Below are 19059 nucleotides of genomic sequence, written 5' to 3'. Positions count from 1 at the left end.
TCTGTGCTGAGCATGTGGATAGAGACTGGTACAAAGTTCCTGTCCTCATGAGGCCTTTGCTACAGGTGAGAGAGACAGAAGATGTCCAAGTGTCAAGATGAAAACTCTAGCAGTAAGGATGCAGAGATCCATGTTGGATGGACAAAAGGCTTGTGTTTTTGACAGATTGGTCAAAAAAGCCTCTTGTGATAAGATGATATTTGAACAGAGGCGAGGCCTGAATGCATGAGGAAGTGCACCTGATGGATATCTGGGAGACTGTGTTTCAAGCGGAAAGCTGGGAAACGGAGCATGCTTAGTGCATTTGAGAAACAGAAGAGAGGGGAAAGGGTGATGGGTCCAGGACAGAGTGGTAGGGAGTAAAGTCACAGAAGAGCTGAGGGGAAATGTACCTAGGACCTTGTCAGCTGTGTTAAGTAAGAACCTTGGACTTTAATGCAAGTGAGATGGGAAGCTGTTGGAAAGTTTGACAAGAGCACTGATGTTATTTGATTTTTATTTTTAAAATATCATGTACTGGGCATAAGGAAATAGAAATATCAGAGAGATCAGTTACAAGGCCACTGCAAACATTTTCAAGGAATGTTGAGAATAGCTTTGTGTGGAATCGTATGGGGTGGAGGGGATGATGAGCTGTGGTAGGGTGGCTTCATTCTCCCCAGAATCATTCTCCCTTGTCGTCATATGCCTGCCTCAGAAAGCTCAGGCTGCTAAAAGCAGGTATGATAGACTGGGTTTTAAACAAGCTAATGTTCATGATTCTGGAGGATGGGAAGTCCAGGATCAGCACTTTTTATTTTTTATATTGATACAGGGACTGACTAAGTTACTTAGAGTCCTGCTAAGTTGCTGAAGTTGGCTTTAAACTTGCAATCCTCCTGCCTTAGCCTCCTGAACTGCTGGGATTATAGGCATGTGCCACCATGCCTGGCTTCTATAGCAAATTCTTCATATTTTTCATTTATATCTTATTTCCGACTTGATCGTAAAGTCTTCTGGAACAAGACATATTTTATCTTTCATATCTTCCCTGGAATGTGCATGCACACATATAGTTTAATCATCACTATACTGTTAAAAGAAAAGCTTAATGAATAAATGTACAGGTGAACTTAGAAGCATTTGATTGAGAATTGCATATTTTTGATAGTCTGAGTGGTGATGATGTCAGAATATAAATTCTGTTGTTTCAGAGTAATCCTAACCATAGGGAACCTCAGAAGAATGAGGCAGGGGAATTTGGGAATGTTTCGAGAATAAAGAAGGACAGTAGCACTATATTATTATCATTTCAGTGCTCAAGATTTTGAAGAGAATCTTAAATTATCTTTGGTCACTAAAAAAAGTAGAAAACCCAGGTTTGGGATTGGTTGTTTGCAGGAAAATGGCCTGGGCATAGTTAGCAAAGTGATGAAAGTCAAGCAGAGTTCTATGGGACATCATTTGACTATCTAGAAGAGTTGTGTCCCTCTTACAGGAAGAATACGATAAGTGTGACAGAGCCCCTCAATTCTTATGATCTTGATGGAATTCTTACAGGCAAAAGACATTTGAAGAATTTGGCCAAAAAGTGAATCACAATTCTATAAGGGATATAACAACCTGGATGGGGTTTCAGATCTCTGTGAGTGGACAAAGGAATTAGAAGCATATCAGTTGAATTTAAGGCTCATGAGCTTCCCCTGGTGGAGAGTGTATTAGTTTCCTATTGATTTCTAATAATTCCCCACAAACGTATCAATTAAAAGTAACGTAACTTTACAACATCAGTTTCTATAGTGGAATCTAAGATGGGTTAGTTGTATTCAATGCTCAGTGTTTCACGAGGCCAGAATCAAAGGGCTGTGATCTCACATGAGGTTCAAGGTCATGGTCCTGGGCCAGCAGAAAAGGTCCCAAGCCAGATGCTGCTGCTGCTACTGCTAATGCTTGTTTCTTTTAAGATCTTCCTGATATGATCAGGCCCAACCAGAAATTTTTCTCATTTGATTAACTCAAAATAAATTCATTAGAAACCTTGATGCATCCATAAAAATTCTTTTGCAATATAATATAAGATTCACAGGGGTCACATACCATCATCTGAAATTGTGGAGAGAATTACATGGATTCTATGTACCAGGAAGCTATCTCAGAATTCTGCATGATTCAGAATGTGCTATCTTAAACAAATAAGACTCATGTATCTCAACAGCATTGCATGTAGGGTCCCAACATTACTTATTGTTGGGATAATTTAATTGTTTCCTTATTTCAAAATGATAGCAAAATTTAATATTACATATTGAGAATCAAAATGTCAGAGTCATAGCTCTAAAATATTTATATTTAGGAATATGTGCTTGTGGACATTTTTAACTATTTAAAGTCTTTGAAAGTATTTTACTTATTAGAATAACAAATCAATCTTATAACTCCAAGTTAAAATTTATAATTGAGTAATTGCTTTGGACCTATAACTTTCAGGTTAAAATCTTAGAAAATTGGAAAGAACTCAAATTTTAATCCACATAGGTATTTATCAGATTTGTGAAAATGACAAATTCTTGAAAAGTCTTTAAGTCTTATGATTGATATATTCTAAAAGGAAATAAAATATATCACATTAGTAAATGTCATTAAATATTAAGGAATTTAATCAAGATTTAATTAATTTGAAGGAATTACTCCCTAAAAATAATTATAAAATTTGATAATTTGTGATTTATAAACAAACATACAAACTTAAGAAGAACAGACTTTGAATGAATATTAATTTCACACCAAAATAACCTTGAATAATTTTTTTCTAGGCACGAAAATTGCTCTGAAGAACAGAACCATGCTCACATTTCAAAAGCTTCGACTCTGCTATTTTGTGTGTCCTTTGTCAAGTCATTTAACTTCTCTAAGCCTCAGTTTCCTCATCTGCAAAATGAATGCTATTACTCTTTCACTGCTGCAATGAGGATTAAAAGACCTGTTCTGCATTAAGTGGTTCTCAGAAATGCAAGGACAGAGGATTGGGTTATAGTCCCCCCATGACATTTGCCCATGACAGTTCAATCCTCCCATACCCTCTTGATACTAATCAGTTTTTACATTTTCAGACACAAATGATGAATTAGTTTTAATGCTAAACTGCACAGTGACTTGTCAAACCCAGGGCACAGGGGACCATGACACTCTTTACATGTTCACTGAGGGCAATGGACACAGTCTTGAAAAGCTGAGGCCCAGGAAGCAGAAAGTCCGCCTCTGGCTCCAAGGAGTTTATGCAACCACGTTTCTGTGCCAATCTTTTGCGCCAAAAAAACTGAAGTTGGTTTTTAAAAACACTAGGAAAGGGAGAAGCTGAGTATTCCCTCTAGGCTAATAGTAGCTTGGTGAAATGTCGCTGTGTTTGTGTCCCAATGAGCAGAGGAATGCAGTCCTGTCTGGGCAGAGGGCAAACAGACGCCCAGAGGAGAGCAGACCCAATCCCTGCACTCAGATTGTTGCTGAGAATGTATCAAGGCGAGTAGAGACAAATCCACTTTGCCCAATTTCCAACATTTGGGAATTGAAAGCCTTGTTTCAAAGGAAAAAAATGTAAAATGAATTATTTCTGGACACTTATTAAGGTCTTTAAATGTGTTCAATTTTCTTGGGAAAATGCAGTGTTTTCTTACGGTCACTCTGGAAGGAAATAACACAGGCATTGTGTGTGTGTGTGTGTGTGTGTGTGTGTGTTTGTGTGTGTGTGTGTGTGTGTGTGTGTGTGTGTGTGTGTGAGAGAGAGAGAGAGAGAGAGAGAGAGAGAGAGAGAGAGATGAGAGAGAGAGAGAGAGATGAGAGGGATGAAAAGGAGAAATATAGGAGCACAAAGAAAGACAGAAAAGAAACCAAAAAGGGTAGGTTCAGGGAGAAACTGAGAAATAAAAGCCAGAAGCAACAAAAACAAATATGAAGAAGGAATATTAGAACAGAGAGGTTAACACTGAAAACTGGGACACACACGGTAAAGGGAAAACTGTGGGGAAAAAAAAAAAAACACTATAATTTTCAAGGACTCATTGTACCAACCAGAGGAGCAGGGGAGGGAAAAGAGAGAAAAGAAGATAACACCAGGCAACATTCAATTTAGGCAGTATTTATTGAATATCCACAGGGAGCATGGTAACCTCCTAGAACATAAGTGGAAGCAAATGCAATTTTCTCTTGTACTCAGGGTTAAAATCTCAGGTCTGTGGAGCTGCCTGGGAACTGAGGAGTAAGGACAGGCAGGTCCCTACTGTCCTGTGCCTCCGGGGATTCTTCCCCTTCCTTGCCTTCCTGGGATGAACTGTAATACTCTTCTTCTCCCAGTTCCATGGAGGAAAAAGAATATTTAAAAGATGAAACATTATATGTTATGGGTTTTTTTGTCATTAGTACTTACAACATCAGGTCTTTAAAAGTGCTATTAATAGTTGTAACATTTTCTTCATAAAACATAAAAATGTGGACTGTCAAAATTAAACAAAATATATATTAAAATTCAAAAGAGATAGTCCTTCAGAGACCACTTTTATTAAGTATCTTTTTTCCTAGGTCCTGACACAATGTCCAATACATTAAGAACAAATTTCTATTTCAGAAAATTCAATCTAGAAAAATATGTCTAAGTATACAGACATATATCTAATCAAAATATATCCATATGACCTACAGAAAGGGAAATGAAGTCCTGTTATGTGACTCATGCTACCCAAAAGGTATTTTTAAAAAAAACACCCAGGAGTTTAGAAAAAATAGAACAATTCCTGGCAATGGATTCTATAAAATATATTTGCAGAGGAAAGACACATCATCAAAACTCATTACACTCCATCGTCAGTGGACCATACCCAGGCAGAACACCCATTTGGTAAACCTGAAAGAAGGCAAGTAAAATAATTTATGGATTATTAACTTGACTTTATATTTCCTGTATTTTCCTACCTCGTAGCGGGAACTTTAGAATTCCCCTGTCTCTGGGATTTTTGTGGAGTGCAAAAAACAGAAGACACTCAAAGTGAAGGATCTTTGGGGATCATATGATATGAGAACTTGAAGATACAGTGCTCCTATTATCCTGAGGATGCGAGGAACTTAGAAAAACTCAGAAATAAAGATCGGTGTCTTCCACACCATAAAAAGAAGGTGAAAGTCAGAGAACCATGCATTGATCACTAGCAAAAATAACATTCCAGAGAGATGGTTTGTGGTGGTGGAAAGGCCTCTTTGGTGAGAAGAGGAGAGGAGAGAAGAATGTCACTATAGACATCAGATTCCAACCTCTGACAAAGACTCCATTCCTCAAGTGTGAGACAGAGAATCAGAGGAGCCAGGGAGGAAAGATCACAGTTTGGAACAGTGAAACCCCCAATAATACCCAGTGGAATCAATGAATAACAATGGCATCTCAGATGATGTAGTACTACCTAGAACAAGATCTGGGGCCTCAGCATGATTCCATGATGCAGCAAATCCCAATAGTGCCTGAAAATTTAAATTCTCTATACCACTATGCAAAACAGGCTAAGAAAATGATTTCTGGTGATTTTATAAAAATAAGTAAGTGAAACAACTCATTATTTCCTTCACTTGTTTATTATTTAAACGCCTACCTGTGTTTGTGGTATGCATGTCATACCTGACATAACAACTTTGACATAAAAAAGAACTATTTCTGAATAACCTTTGGGCACCTTAGATATTTTCTCCAACTCTCAGTGATTTTTTTTACCTGTAAGATGGAAATAAAAATAGAATTTAATTCATGAGTTGTTGTAAGCAGTGAGGCTTAAAGGATGCTAAGTGCTTAGATACCTGGGTGCTCAGTAATGGTCATTGTTTTTACTCAGTTTGAAAATGAGTCTACTAGAAACGAGACAAAAATTTTTACACAAATATTTTAGGCAATCATTGCAAAGATGGAAACACCATCAGTTATGAACACTGTTTATAAGATAAATTATTAATAGTTCTTCAAGAAAATACCATCATCATTTGCAGGAAATCTAGTATGAGAATACAGCCAAGAAAAACACCAACCATCTCCCACACATGGAGCCATGACCACTCAGATCAATGAATCGCTTCAAGTTCATGGGGGAAGAACAACAGAGTAACAACTCAAAGCACCTAATATGGCAATGACTTTTGAAAAATCAGCTGCCACTTTTCTCCTCCTCTTTTCCCCACCCTTCCCTCAATACAACCACATTCGAGGCTAAAGATATTTGTAATTCTCTGAGTGACTAACTTTAACAAACTTGTGATGAGCAAGCCAATGACCTTGATAAAAGTATCTTAATATGACAGATTATGTCCTAAGTGGAATGTGGAAAGGGAGAGCATGCTTTAATTTTTGATAAGCTAAAATCATACCTTAGAAATGAATGTCTCCACATAGGGAGCTCATTTCAAGTCAGGTACCTTCTGAGATTAAAATGTTTCAGGGCCAGGTCAGAATGGAGGTGGGGTGAAATTGTTGCATTTAGTCTGTGCCCCCAGCTTGTTAGATATCAGGTTTGCATTCACATCAAAAATAATCTTAGTGTGGCCTCAGGATCTTGCCTAAATCCTTTGGGACTAATTACTGTTATTTTGTCTTCTGGTATAGTTACAGAGCAGATATGGTTTCAAATTTCTGGACTTTGAGGTTCATCCTCTTTTCTGATGATGGGAATTCACACATGAGTTTCTGCTTGTGGTTATTTTGTGGGATAGGGCTTCCATTTTGATTCCCATTTGAATTCTTGATCTAGAAGTCTTCATGGTTTTGAGATCCTTCCCAGGAGTCTGCTTGATTTGTACAGTCCTGATTCCTTGGGAGATGACAGGTATTATCCACAACACAATCCGGGTGGCTGAGATCATGTCACCTGAGATAGGCTTCCCTAAGGTTGCCTTTTTGGAATCCTCAATTCTACTTGTTCATTAGCTTGTGCCCACCTCCAGAGGAACTCAGCTACCAAAAGCTAGACCACCTGAAACCTACAGGTGGATATCTGGCAATCAATATATGTTCAATGAGATAATAAACAATTCAGTCATTAACTCATTAAGTATTTACTAAGCAAGTGCTTGGGTTACACACTGTGCCAATCCTGGAACAATGGAAATTTAAATCCTATCATCAAGGAGTGTTCAGTCTCAGAAGGAAAACAATGAGGAAACAATTGCAAATGATGAGATGGACGGATTCAAATACCTGGTTGGGACATGAAAATCCAAAGTGTGAATGGTAGGGTGGGTGTCACAAGGAGGTGGGGTTAGAGTGGACATGTGAAGATGAAAATGGAGTACACTAAGTGGCCAATAGACCATGTGTATGCAAAGGTGAGTTGGGTGAAATTGCAAAGGGACTTCTTAACACACTTAATAATAGAGTTATTTCTTAAACACACCTCTGATAGGTTGTAAGAGTCCATGGAGGAAAAGAGACTACTTTGAAATCCAATAAGGCATTCAGAGTGGAGAAACTGAGCCAAAAATAAAGACATCCACCCTCTCCATTGCTGCCTGGGAGAAATGGAGAAGTCTGGTTCCATCCCAAACAACTCTCCACTCTGTGTTCCTGTGGAAACAGCGCAAGCACTTTCAGTCTGACTGAGGTGTCGGTGCCCTCTAGTGGTGGGCCCATTTGAAGGCCCAAGAAAGGAGACATCCAGCTTCTCAGCCATTTCCCAAGCATCTACCTTGAGCTGGCTTCTGTGACAGCTGCTGGAGCCATAGACCTTCAAGACATCGTCCTTCACCCAGGAAGCACACAGTCTAGTCATCCTAATGTGAGACACAGACATGACCACATCACAATAACGTGTGTGGCTCGAGCAAGAAGACAGAATTTATATAGCAGGACGATTAACTCTTTGGCTTTGGTGCTGCTTTGATCTCTGTGCTGGCAAGAGAAAAGGCTTTTCATAAAGTGTGATTGGGCTCTGAAAGATGATGAAGACTTCACCAGGTAATGGATAAGAGATGAGCTTTCCAGGAATAGAGAACAGTGTGGGTTATTGGACCACTGAAAGAAACTGTATTCTACGAGCATCTGCAGTTGGAAAAGAATTAGGTAAAGTGTTAGTGGTTCTTTCTAAGGGTATCCAGTGATCCACACTGTCTGCCTCCCCTACAAGTGTTTATCTCAGCAAATATTTATTAAGCATCTTCTGTAGGCCAAGCCCTCAGACCAACAATCTGGTATGGAACTCTCAATATGCTCACAGTCAAGACAGATATGAAGGGCCATTCTATATAAAGTGCAAGTTTTACAGAAATAGAAGTTGGCATCAAAGGGAAAGAGGCCTCCCAGAGAAGGAAGTGAATGAGTTTAACTTTGAACAATGAATGAGCAGGAACTAATGAGATGATGTCAGCAGAGGTTGTGTCTTTTTTGTTTCTGTGATGTAGCACTATTCTGTGTCTCTTCCTCCCTCTCTGGTCATGGGCTGATTTCCTCCTCTGGCTTCTTTTCTTCTCCCCCAACCAACCCTCACACCTCAAGGTTCTGTGCTCAGCCCTCAGATGGGATCTTGGCTTTGTTTCGTTCTGCAGTGATTTCATTCACACTGGACTCGAACTACCATTTGTAAGGTTCCCACTTTGACTTAGTGGAGACATCATGCTACCGAGCACATGACTTTTTACCCAAAAAAATTAGCCCATATCTAATGAATCATGTTCTGAACAGAACCTATCATTTTTAATCTCTGAAATCCTCCCCTTCCTTGGTTGTTTGTCCCATTCGCCCTTTTGTGGCCTGTTGTATAAATCTAGAACATTGAAAAGACCCTTAACTTACTCCTTTTTTTTAATCTTTTAATCCTCAACCTCCAGTGCCTCTCCAAGTTCTGCAGTGCTCATAAATCATTTCTTTCTGTCCATTATCACAGCCTTCACTTAGTAGTCCCTTATGAAGTCAGTCCTGACTGGCCATTTGCAGTGTCTTTCTCTGCTTCTAGCCTGCCCCCAACGAGGCAGTATATCTTACAAGAAGTCTGATCTTGGGTAGCATCTCACAACGCTCCTTCTGCTCATCATGACTTTGTGTATCTACAACCTTTATTCAGGACTCAGATCCTTAGGCTGGCAGGCAAGACTCTCCTGCTGGACTCTCCAGTAGCTTTGTCTGTGTCCTTGGTCTCCAGGCATTTTCCAGAAATTCCAAACTGATGGTAGACTCCCCCTAAACATCATGTTGATTCACATTCCCCTCCCTTGGAATGCTGACCCCTACCATGCATCCCTCATCACTTTTTCCACATGGCAAACTTCAGTGTATCCCTTAAAACTCAGTTTTATATCACTCCCCCCCCCCGCCAAGAATCTTTCCTTGGTTTATCCTTTGGGATAAATAACCACTGTCTTCTCTATACTACTTCTGAATCACGTATGTGCATTATCATGCTATTCTGTGACAACCTGTTATCTGTGCCTCTAGCTCCAGACTGGAGAAGTAATGCAGTGTAGTAAAGAAGATGGAACCAAATCCCAGTTCTGCCACTTACCAATGTGAACTTAGACAAATTATTGACCTCTCTTTGGCTTAGTTTCCTTATATACAAAACAGGGATGATAATAGCACCTGCCTGCCTCATAAAATGATCAAAAGAATATATATATATATATATGAAGTGCTTTGAACAGGACCTGGCTCATAGGAAATATTATATAAGAATGTGCCTTGATCGCCAACTGTGAGTGCCATGGTGTTACGGTCCTACTCACCTCTGCACCTTATTCATCTCAGTCTTCTCAGGGCCTTGTGCAGTGCCTGACCTAGAGCATATGTGGAACAAGTGTTTATTTAGAGGAGAAGTCACTGAATCTTTTGTTCTTTCCTTTTCTTTGCTTTCAAGCCCAGTAAATCTGGTTTTAATTTTCAGTGTCCTTTGCATTTAGTTTTCTTTCCATGATAACTGACACTACTCCTTTAATTGTTCAACAGAAAGTAAATCACCAGTAGCATACAAGGCAAACTAAGTGCTAAAGACATTTCTGTGATTAAGACAAATTCCTTCTGATATGACACAGAAATCACATAGTAACATGTTAGTTAGTTGACCATAAGTGTGATATATATAATGGGAATCTTGGAGATCAAAAAGTTTCTCTTGGAGAAGGAATTGGACTGATCCATGGGGGGAAAAAGGAACAAATAGCTAGAAGACAGTCAAAGAAGCTGTGATGGAGAGTGATCCAGGCAGAAGGAGCTTCATGTGTCAAGCTCTGAGGCAGGAAGAAATTTGGCAAGCATAGATGTTGTGTTCCTTGTGTCTGGATTATTATCATACTGCTGCCTGATTCTGTACAGGACCCTCCCATAGCTATCATCATGCTTCCCAAGTCCAGAACCTTCCATGATTCTCTACACTTACTGAATATCATACCAGCTACTTAGTTGCTTTTCATGACTTCATAAAACATGGGCCCAAATAATTATCCAGTTTTGTCTTCCACGAATCATCAGTATCTACATTCAACAATAGCTATCATGAACTACTTAATATTCTCCACACATTTTTCAGTTTTTCCTCCTTTCTACTTCTGCTCATGTTCTTAATACTACAATGACTTTCTTCTCTAAGGCCATCCATGCTTGTTGTTCCATAAAACAACATTCACTGTTTTACATGTGGTATGCTTTGATATTTTCTATTCACTTTATTCTACTTCAGTTAAAAAAACACCAAGCAAGTTGTAATCCACCAAAGTGATTTCACAATTCACCATGGATCTTGATCCATAGTTACAAATATTCCCTACTTAGCTTTAAAGATCTTTCCAAGATCTTAAAATTCTTGAAGGGAGTTTGCTGTGGTATGACTGAGCTTTTTTTTCTTAATTTATTTTTATTTTTCATCAGTGGAATCCTCTAACTCAACTATATGCTACATCTTGATTATTGAGCCTTTGTTTTTTGATGACAGGTTGATAAAATTCTGCATGAGCATGTGATCAATGAGAGAACTTATACAGATCCAAGTCACCCTGAGGATACTTCAGCAATGAGTCTTAATTTGTTATGGATATCACACGTGGCTATTTTAATGCTGCCAATGTTCTGAACTAAAGTTGCTAATTGTATCATGCTGTTCCCGATCACATATTTGGACTAAAATGAACATGGGAGATATCTATTCCAGCTGTAACTAAGGAAAAAAAAAATCCTCCATTAGCGAATAAATCCATGACAACCAGATGCAGTTAATGTTGTGTAGTAAGTGTACCTTGGCTGTTAGCTTTGCTTTATAATTGTCTAAGAAGAATGAATCTTTCGAAGTAGCCACTCTAGAAATAATCTGTTTTTCAGATTGTATTAACATCTTAGTTAATATGCAAATGAGATTTTTCAGTATTTCTTCCATTTTACATTTCTCACCTTCAACATCTAATCAAGCTATTATTTTATATTAATATCCTTCAAATCTTTGTCTGCATCTCAGATGATGTCCTTTGTTTTATTTTTGTATCTGCACTGCCAAATGGATATAGCTATGATAAAGTCTCCCTAGACATCCCTATCTGAGCAAACTAAAGGGCATACCCCATTTTCCTGATTAGAAAAATGGCTCAATCTACCTCTCCATCTGAACTAGAGAACTCCAGTGGAAGCTTCCTCACTAACCTGCTACTGATTCTCCTGACTTTGCATCTTTCATGTGTTACATTTGCCAGATTCTCTCAATCTCCCTCCCTCCACTGGAGTTCTAGTTTCCCAAATGTTTTCTCACCATTTTTTTTTTAAAAAACACATTTCACACAGTGGCTGAAATATTGTGTCACTCCTGTGCTTGGAACCATTTAGTTATTCACTATTCCATTTAAGAGATAGTCTAATAGAGAGAACCTAAATTTACTTGCAAGGGTCATTCCTGTTGTGTACTTCCTAAACTCTCATGCCTCATTTTGACTCTTAATCTGCTTTCCTTCTTCCTACCTCTCTCATTCCAATCATATTTTACCCACCCACCCTCAACTTTTTAAGATAATGCTTTTTGTGCCTCAAACACCGAGGGGGGACCCAGAACATGCTTCTCCTTTGGACAAAACTCTTATTATTTCTTCAAACCACTTCTTGGGTATCTCATGGGAAACATTCCTTGGGCTTCTAAGTCCAGGTTCTGTGATCCTTCTGGTCCTCCCTTATTGCCTTCCTGTTCACTACAACACTGTACTAAAATCATCCATTAACTTCAGTCCAATAATGTGAACACAGGAATTATTTAGCATCAATCTCTATTGCCTGGCATATCATAGCTATGCAATTTATATTTCCACAGTGAAAAAGTAAGATCTGATTTACTCTCTGACAAGGAATAAAGAGAATCCCTTTCGGGAGGCTCCTAAATCTGTCCAACACTAGAATGAAGTAACTGCAAAAATACTGACAGCAGACTTAAGTCATGATCTCCAAATGGCTACTCAAAATATTTTTTACATATCCATGTTTTATGTATCCTACTTCACAAATTCATAAAGAAGTTAAAAAGTTACTTTGGATCCCCCAAATCTCAGCATTTCAGATCAATTGTCCTCTTAGACAATTAAATTTACTTTTTACTTGATGCACTCTGGCCAGTATCTTGATCCTTAATTCAATAGGGCTTTCACTATAGTTTAATCCACTTATTCTCATTCATCTACTTTTATTGACTAAACACCTACTAAGTGCCAAATGGTGGGAATACTAGGAGATAAGGCATCTCCACTCCCCTCCAGATCCAGTCTATTTAGAGTGGGGACAAGGGAAGGAGGCAGACACATAAGCTGTTATGATAGAGATTTGCCCAAAGGTTATGTGAACTTAAGCTTAGCCAAGGGTTTCCATGGGAGCATCAAAAAATGTTAAGGAATGAGAAAAATGTTTGCATCTATATAAAAAAATAAATAAATTCTATGAATGAATTTAAATTAATAAATAAATAAATTCAGAATGAAACATTCTTAGTGAGGAACACGTAAACAAGAGATATCAAAGTGGGGATGGTTTTTTTGGGGAGAGATTGTTTATGGGACAATGAAGATTCTCATTGTTTCAGCTCAGAATTAGTGTTACTTGAGTGAACTTCTGTTTATAACAGAAAATCAAATAGTTTGGTTATCTAGGCATTTCTTCAAAAATGTTAAGGCAAGGCATAGCCATAATGGTACAGTGTTTCATTGGGGGGTGGGGTCAACATATAGCTTTGCCAATTATTAAAATGGGGATGTTCATGGTGAGACTGTCAATGCTCATACCAGGAAAGTAGAAATGTATTCCATAGGGTTTTGACTTAAGCTAAATTTGAAATAAGTGAGACTTCTGAACAGAATGATTATACAATTGTTATCAGTCTAAAGTTTTCAAGTGAGTTATGAACTCCCACTTGAAACTAATGTTTGAAATATGATATGTCAAGAGCCTTGTAATGATTTGAACAACCAATAAAAAAAATAAATAAAATAAATGAATAAATAAATAAAGTTCCATCAACAAAAAAAAATAAAAATAAAAAATAAAGTTTTCAAAATACATTCCTGAGGCTTTTGTTTAAGTATTTAGAGCCCCCATTGAATTCCTTCTGTTCCCTTAACGTACTTTGCTTTCAGATACCTCAAGCCTTTGCTGCTGTCTCTGACTGGTGTAGCCTCCCTCCTCTCAGATGTCTATTAAACTCAAATACCACCTGTTCTAAAAAGCACCTCTAAGATCAATGGAAATCTCTCAAGCCGAGTTTCCTCCTTCCAACACCCAAATAGCAGCTTTGTGACTTGCCTTTTGAGCTACCCTGACTACAGTAAGTTTATTATCCTGATCCATAGATGTGTCTCTGCAGCTGACACACTGTGAGCTATTCTGATTCTGCATCTAGGGGACCCAACAGTGCCTGACACACTAAAATCCATATAGGGAGATCTAGTGGGTGGGTTAGTTGTCTTCCTTTTTCTTTCCCTCTTCTATATTACTGTGTCACTGTAATACAAAGTCCATATTCTCTCTCATGGACTTTTTCCAGTTTTGAAAAACTTCATGATGAACATTACTAAAAAGTTCAAACACCACAAATAGGATATAAATTATTTTTAGTTACAAATTTATCTTGAAAAAAAAAAAGCAAGTAGCCTTGGTTTCAAGACACATCTCTTCCAGTAAGTGACCATATAGTTGGAGGCAATCAATTCACCTATCTGGACTTTAAGTTTCTTCATCTAGAGAATGGGGACATTTAAATTATCTCTATTTTCCCCATCTGCTCTAATTTTATGGTTCTATACCTTTTCCTGAATTTGTTAAAAATTTAATAGTTTGGATCATATAATTATATACTTTATAAACAGTTTTATTTTCTTGATTTATTTTTTATTTCTTAGCTTTTCCTCCAAAATACATTATCAGATTATAAATTTTGTCTTAAGATATCTGGAGTTCAGATATGGACTCAAATCTTGATTCTGCCATGCAAAACATACCACGGAATTATAACAACTTTGTCAAAACAACTAGGCTTCAGTTTTCTCAACTAAGCTTCAGTTTGCTCTTTCACAAAGAGCAATACTGATAATAGTACTTGTTTAACAGAGTCATTAATGGTCTCCTTCTGTATTTCTTATCTGAGTTCCTACAGTTTTAAGTTATATAGGTTTGTAATAGTACTTGTTTAACAGAGTCACAAATGGTCTCCTTCTGTATTTCTTATCTGAGTTCCTACAGTTTCAAGTTGTATAGGTTTGCAAAGGTCCTAATATCACAAACATGCTCACTGACAAATTGATGACTAGTCTCTATTTTCTCCAGGTATGTCAGTGTTTGATCTGTTTCTTGGTGACTGTCAGATATTGTAAAACTGATGATACATTAGAACCCAGTGCAAAATACAATTGCAAATCTTGCAACACATGGAAAATTTTATGAAGTTGACAAAAATAAACCCAAATAATTATAGATACACAGGTGAAGCAGTGACAAATAAATTTAGAAAACTAAGAGGAATATGACAAACTGGGTATCTGAAAGACACCAAATAAAATATGGAAACAGATAATTCCTCCAACACTTATCACCAAAAAATGACCAAATTCATGATCATGGTGTAGAAGTTTTAAATTTTTATATTGTGATGCATTTCTAAATGCTCAATATTCACCCTATACTCTAAGAAGTAATTTATGTAAATAACGTACAAAATAATGAATTTTGTATGAAAATATAAGTGTCTTGAACAGTGAATATCTCAGAGGAAGGCCAGGGATAGTGAAAAGCAGCCAAGATGACCCCCCCCTATTCCCAGTCCTGATGGAGGCCAACTCAGATACAATGTGAGAAAGCAGTGGAGAAAAATTATGAAGCCTGATTATTCAACTCTGTATCTTTGATATCTAATATTTCATTAATGTTTTAAACTAACCAAGTCTATTCAAATATGAAAACAAATTAATAATTTAAAACTTCAGTAGAATTTTAGTAAGCATTAATTATATTAGTTTCCATAGCATTTTGTAATAAATAAAGACAATTTCATTACTTTTTTGTTTTATGAATTAGTCTATGAGGTAACTAAGGCAGAAGTTACTTCTATTTTTAAAAAACTGTTTAAAAACTAAATTTTGGCCAGGTGCACACTGTAATACCAGTGGCTTGGGAGTCTGAGACAAGAGGATCTTGAGTTCAAAGCCACCCTCAGCAAAAAAGTGAGGCATTAATTAATTCAGTAAGACTCTGTCTCTAAATAAAATACAAAATAGGGCTGAGGATGTGGCTCAGTGGTCAAATGCTAGTGAGCTCAATCTGCAGTACCTCCCACCCCCCAAAAAAGAGAACTAAAAGTTGGTAGAGACTACTCAGCACTCAGAGACAGAATGCAGGCTCCAACCTCAGGACATATTGATAAGGTGTTTTCTGTTTTTTCTGTTTGACCAGTTAGTGTTCATTTGCATTCCCACCAATTATCTATAAAGATAAGAAATCTGAAGTTCAAGGGGATTAACTAAACTTGTCCAAAGTGACTAGTTATCATTGTTTTCATAGCTTGACATCCCCTGTTTTTTTTTTTTTTTCAGAACCTTCAACCCTTCTCAATGTCAGTGTTTGCTCAAGTTCAGGGTTGAATGTCTTTATTAATAATAGAAGAATTACACCCATGAAAAAGAGGCTTTCGGGGAATAAGATAAAATTAGAAAGTTTGTTTTAGAAAAAAAAAGTGACTTTAAACCTTTCAAGTTCTTAGTTATTCATAAATTTAGAGATCCAAGTTTTAAAATGGTGCATTTATTTCATGTCTGTTCCCTTTTTCTATAGATTTTTCTGATGATACAAAAGAGCAATGAAATGAGCAAAAACATGCTGCACCAAAAACAAAGAAAACACACAAACAAGTCACGATGTTCATAAATTCCTCAGCTCTGTAGGCCACTCCCTCCCCGTTTTATGATTGAGGTATAAACTATAAAGGAATTAGTAAACTTTCTAGAGTTGTGAAATGCAAGTGCAGGAAACACGTCAACTGTTCTTGTACCATTTGCTGTATTTGATGGTTATGTTTTCTCTAAGCATATTGTAATAAAACAGAAAGCTTTGTTTACCAAAGCAATAAAGAGAAGGCGTCCACTGAAATTATCCCCCAATTGTGCACAATGAGTGATGGCATATTGCTTCTATTATACCAGCTCTAGTTGTGGATTATTTATAAGGGCTTCCTATATGGGAGATACAAATTACATAAGTGAAATAAATTCCAGCAATGTGTACATATTTTAGGACAGTTCAGCAGAGCAAATATGTTCTATTAGCTGAAATCTAAAAATAAATAACCTATATGGAAATATTACAATTGAATGTACTGGTTTTATGGAAAGATTTTGACTTATTTCATTTTTTCCTTTATTAAATAGAAAAACTAATATTGTCAACATGTAAACAAGGTAGCAAAAAACATGGTTATATTTCACTCCTTGCTCTTGGAGGGAATTTTGCAATTTATTAAAATAGCTTCAGAGGCGAAGTTTAAAAAGAACCTTATAAAGCTTCAGTTATATTTCAGGAATAAAATTTCTAGTGAAGTATTCGTCATTAAAATGATAAGGCAGAAAGTCATGCTTTTAGAAGAGGTTATGAAAAATTATCATCTAAAACTAAATAATAAAAGTAACACACATTTTCACACATTTACATTAAGGTTAGAAGATGTGAGAATCAATTTGTAAATGTACACACCAACCCGTAAGTGACCTCAAGAAAATTGTGCTTGGGCAAAAGAAACGTTATGGTTTATTCTAAATGGATTATTCTAAATGAAGTAAATTCTCAACGTATTTTCATAATTTGACAGCAAAAATTATACCATATCTGTCATTACACAGTCACAGAGACACAAGAGTAATAAGAAAATGTCCCATGTTATTCTTCAATCGATGGATTCCCTCTTCTTTTCATTGTTCTTCCTTCCCTTGTCCTTACCTGCCTCACTGCATCACTAAAATCATTTGAATAAGTATCATAATCACTCCTTGTCTATACCCATCACTCTCTTTCCCTTGGCTCTGTTCTAGGTCTGGCAGAATTAAAGGGGTTGCAGGTTCAACAGGTTATTCACTTTTTCTAACATTTGTGTTTTTTTCCTTTATAACTTATTTTTTTAATGGACTCATCAAAATTGTTCATATTTATGGATTACCATGTGATGTTACAATACATGTTTACATAGTGTAATGCTCAAACCAGGATAAGGATGTCTGTCCCCTTCAACATTTATGGTGAATTCAAGATCCATTCTAATAGCTTTTTTTCAAATATACAGTTTGTTATGAGAAAGGCCATTCCTTGCTTAATATTTGTATCTTTGGGGAGTTCACTTAACAAATGTGCACTCATATTTCGTGCAAAGAGCAAGTATGCTTGTTTAGGGTCTGTACAATGTAAAATGCAAAATGCTGATAATTTCACTTGGGAAAAATTCATCATCAATATTCATTCTGTTCAGTCTATGTTACACAATCAGAAGAAAGAAATTATTGGTAGTTTGAGATGATGGGTTAGAGGAAGTCTGTGTTTTTAGGTGCTCCATGGCTCAGGATTCGAGCAACAATAGTACTGCCTCTCAGTGAGGTAGGTGAAATAGGAACCTTACTGAAATCAATATCAGACAGAGCCTTTTAAGGGCTCAGAAATCCAGGTGCATTGAACAAAGAACAAGAAAGAGTACATTGGAGCCAAGCTGATGGTGGCAGCAGCAGAGGTACAGGTTCACAGCAGAAGGGAGGGATAACAGAAAAAGAGAGGTACAACGGACAAATTTGGCATGGAAAACCTGCAGAACAGAAAAACAGCCTGAACTTGGCTGATCTAGAGGTTGCACAGCAAACTAGTGTTTGAAACGTGCTCTGTGTTTCTCAACTGGTAAGTAGAGAGCTGAAGCAGGAAGTCTTCTTGAGGAGGCCATCCTAAAGCTTGCTGCTAAGGGAGAACAGGAGATCATAGCACACTTGCCATGCTGTCCCAGAAACTGCCTATATGTGGCCCAGGGTGCACCCAGGACTAGGCGATTAAAACAGGCACAGAGATGGTAATGCCCAGGGAGATTTCTATAAGGGAAATGGAGAGGAGTGCCACTCACTTTCCCTTTTCTTGTGGTTCCCAGGACCAGTTGAAGAAGGTCAGGAAACTGGACATATTAGTGTGAATATTTGGGAATTAGGCCTAAGAAGGCCATATTGGAGGGCAGCAGAGTATGGAGAGTCAGCCCCCTGGCCCGACAAGTAGAATTCACTGGAGGCTCCTGAGATGCAGTCTCCCAGCAGAGATCAGCACCTGTCTGCACCTAGGAGTCTGTTGATCTAATTTCTCTGGAGCAGAGGCCATCCAACAAGGTCCCAGTGGCGTGTTTACTGCTAAGCCCCATCTGCCAGAACTCTGCAATAGTCACAGCCTGAGAGTGCAATCTTGTCTGTCTAGACAAAATTCCAATCAATAGTACTTCCTGTTTTGTCCTACTTAGACTGGTGAGAAGGGAAGTGGAAAGCTATTTCAACCAGCTTCAGTTTTAGGCCACTCCAGCTGGCAGCTCAGTGAGAAACATAAAAAGAGGAAGAGGTCAG

The 19059-nt window shown here is 37.5% G+C and overlaps 1 protein-coding gene across 3 annotated transcripts in view; it reads left to right on the top strand.

Annotated features, from left to right (window-relative positions):
* Positions 1-19059, top strand: part of Ptger3 (prostaglandin E receptor 3) — a 200478-nt gene that overhangs the window by 150302 nt on the left and 31117 nt on the right. The window contains exon 4 of one of the 3 annotated variants that reach the window (XM_078026494.1): positions 2793-7216. The exons of the other annotated variants lie outside the window; for them this stretch is intronic. Within the exon in view, the coding sequence (XP_077882620.1) occupies positions 2793-2973 (181 nt within the window). The 3' untranslated portion in view covers positions 2974-7216. Of the gene's footprint in view, positions 1-2792; positions 7217-19059 lie in introns of those variants that run through there. 3 annotated transcript variants of the gene reach the window in all.

This window comes from Ictidomys tridecemlineatus, chromosome 11 (assembly GCF_052094955.1).
Source record: "Ictidomys tridecemlineatus isolate mIctTri1 chromosome 11, mIctTri1.hap1, whole genome shotgun sequence".
In the NCBI taxonomy this organism is placed as follows: domain Eukaryota; kingdom Metazoa; phylum Chordata; class Mammalia; order Rodentia; family Sciuridae; genus Ictidomys; species Ictidomys tridecemlineatus.
The sequence above is the reverse complement of the archived record's forward strand: the minus strand, read 5'-3'. Positions and strand labels throughout refer to the sequence as shown.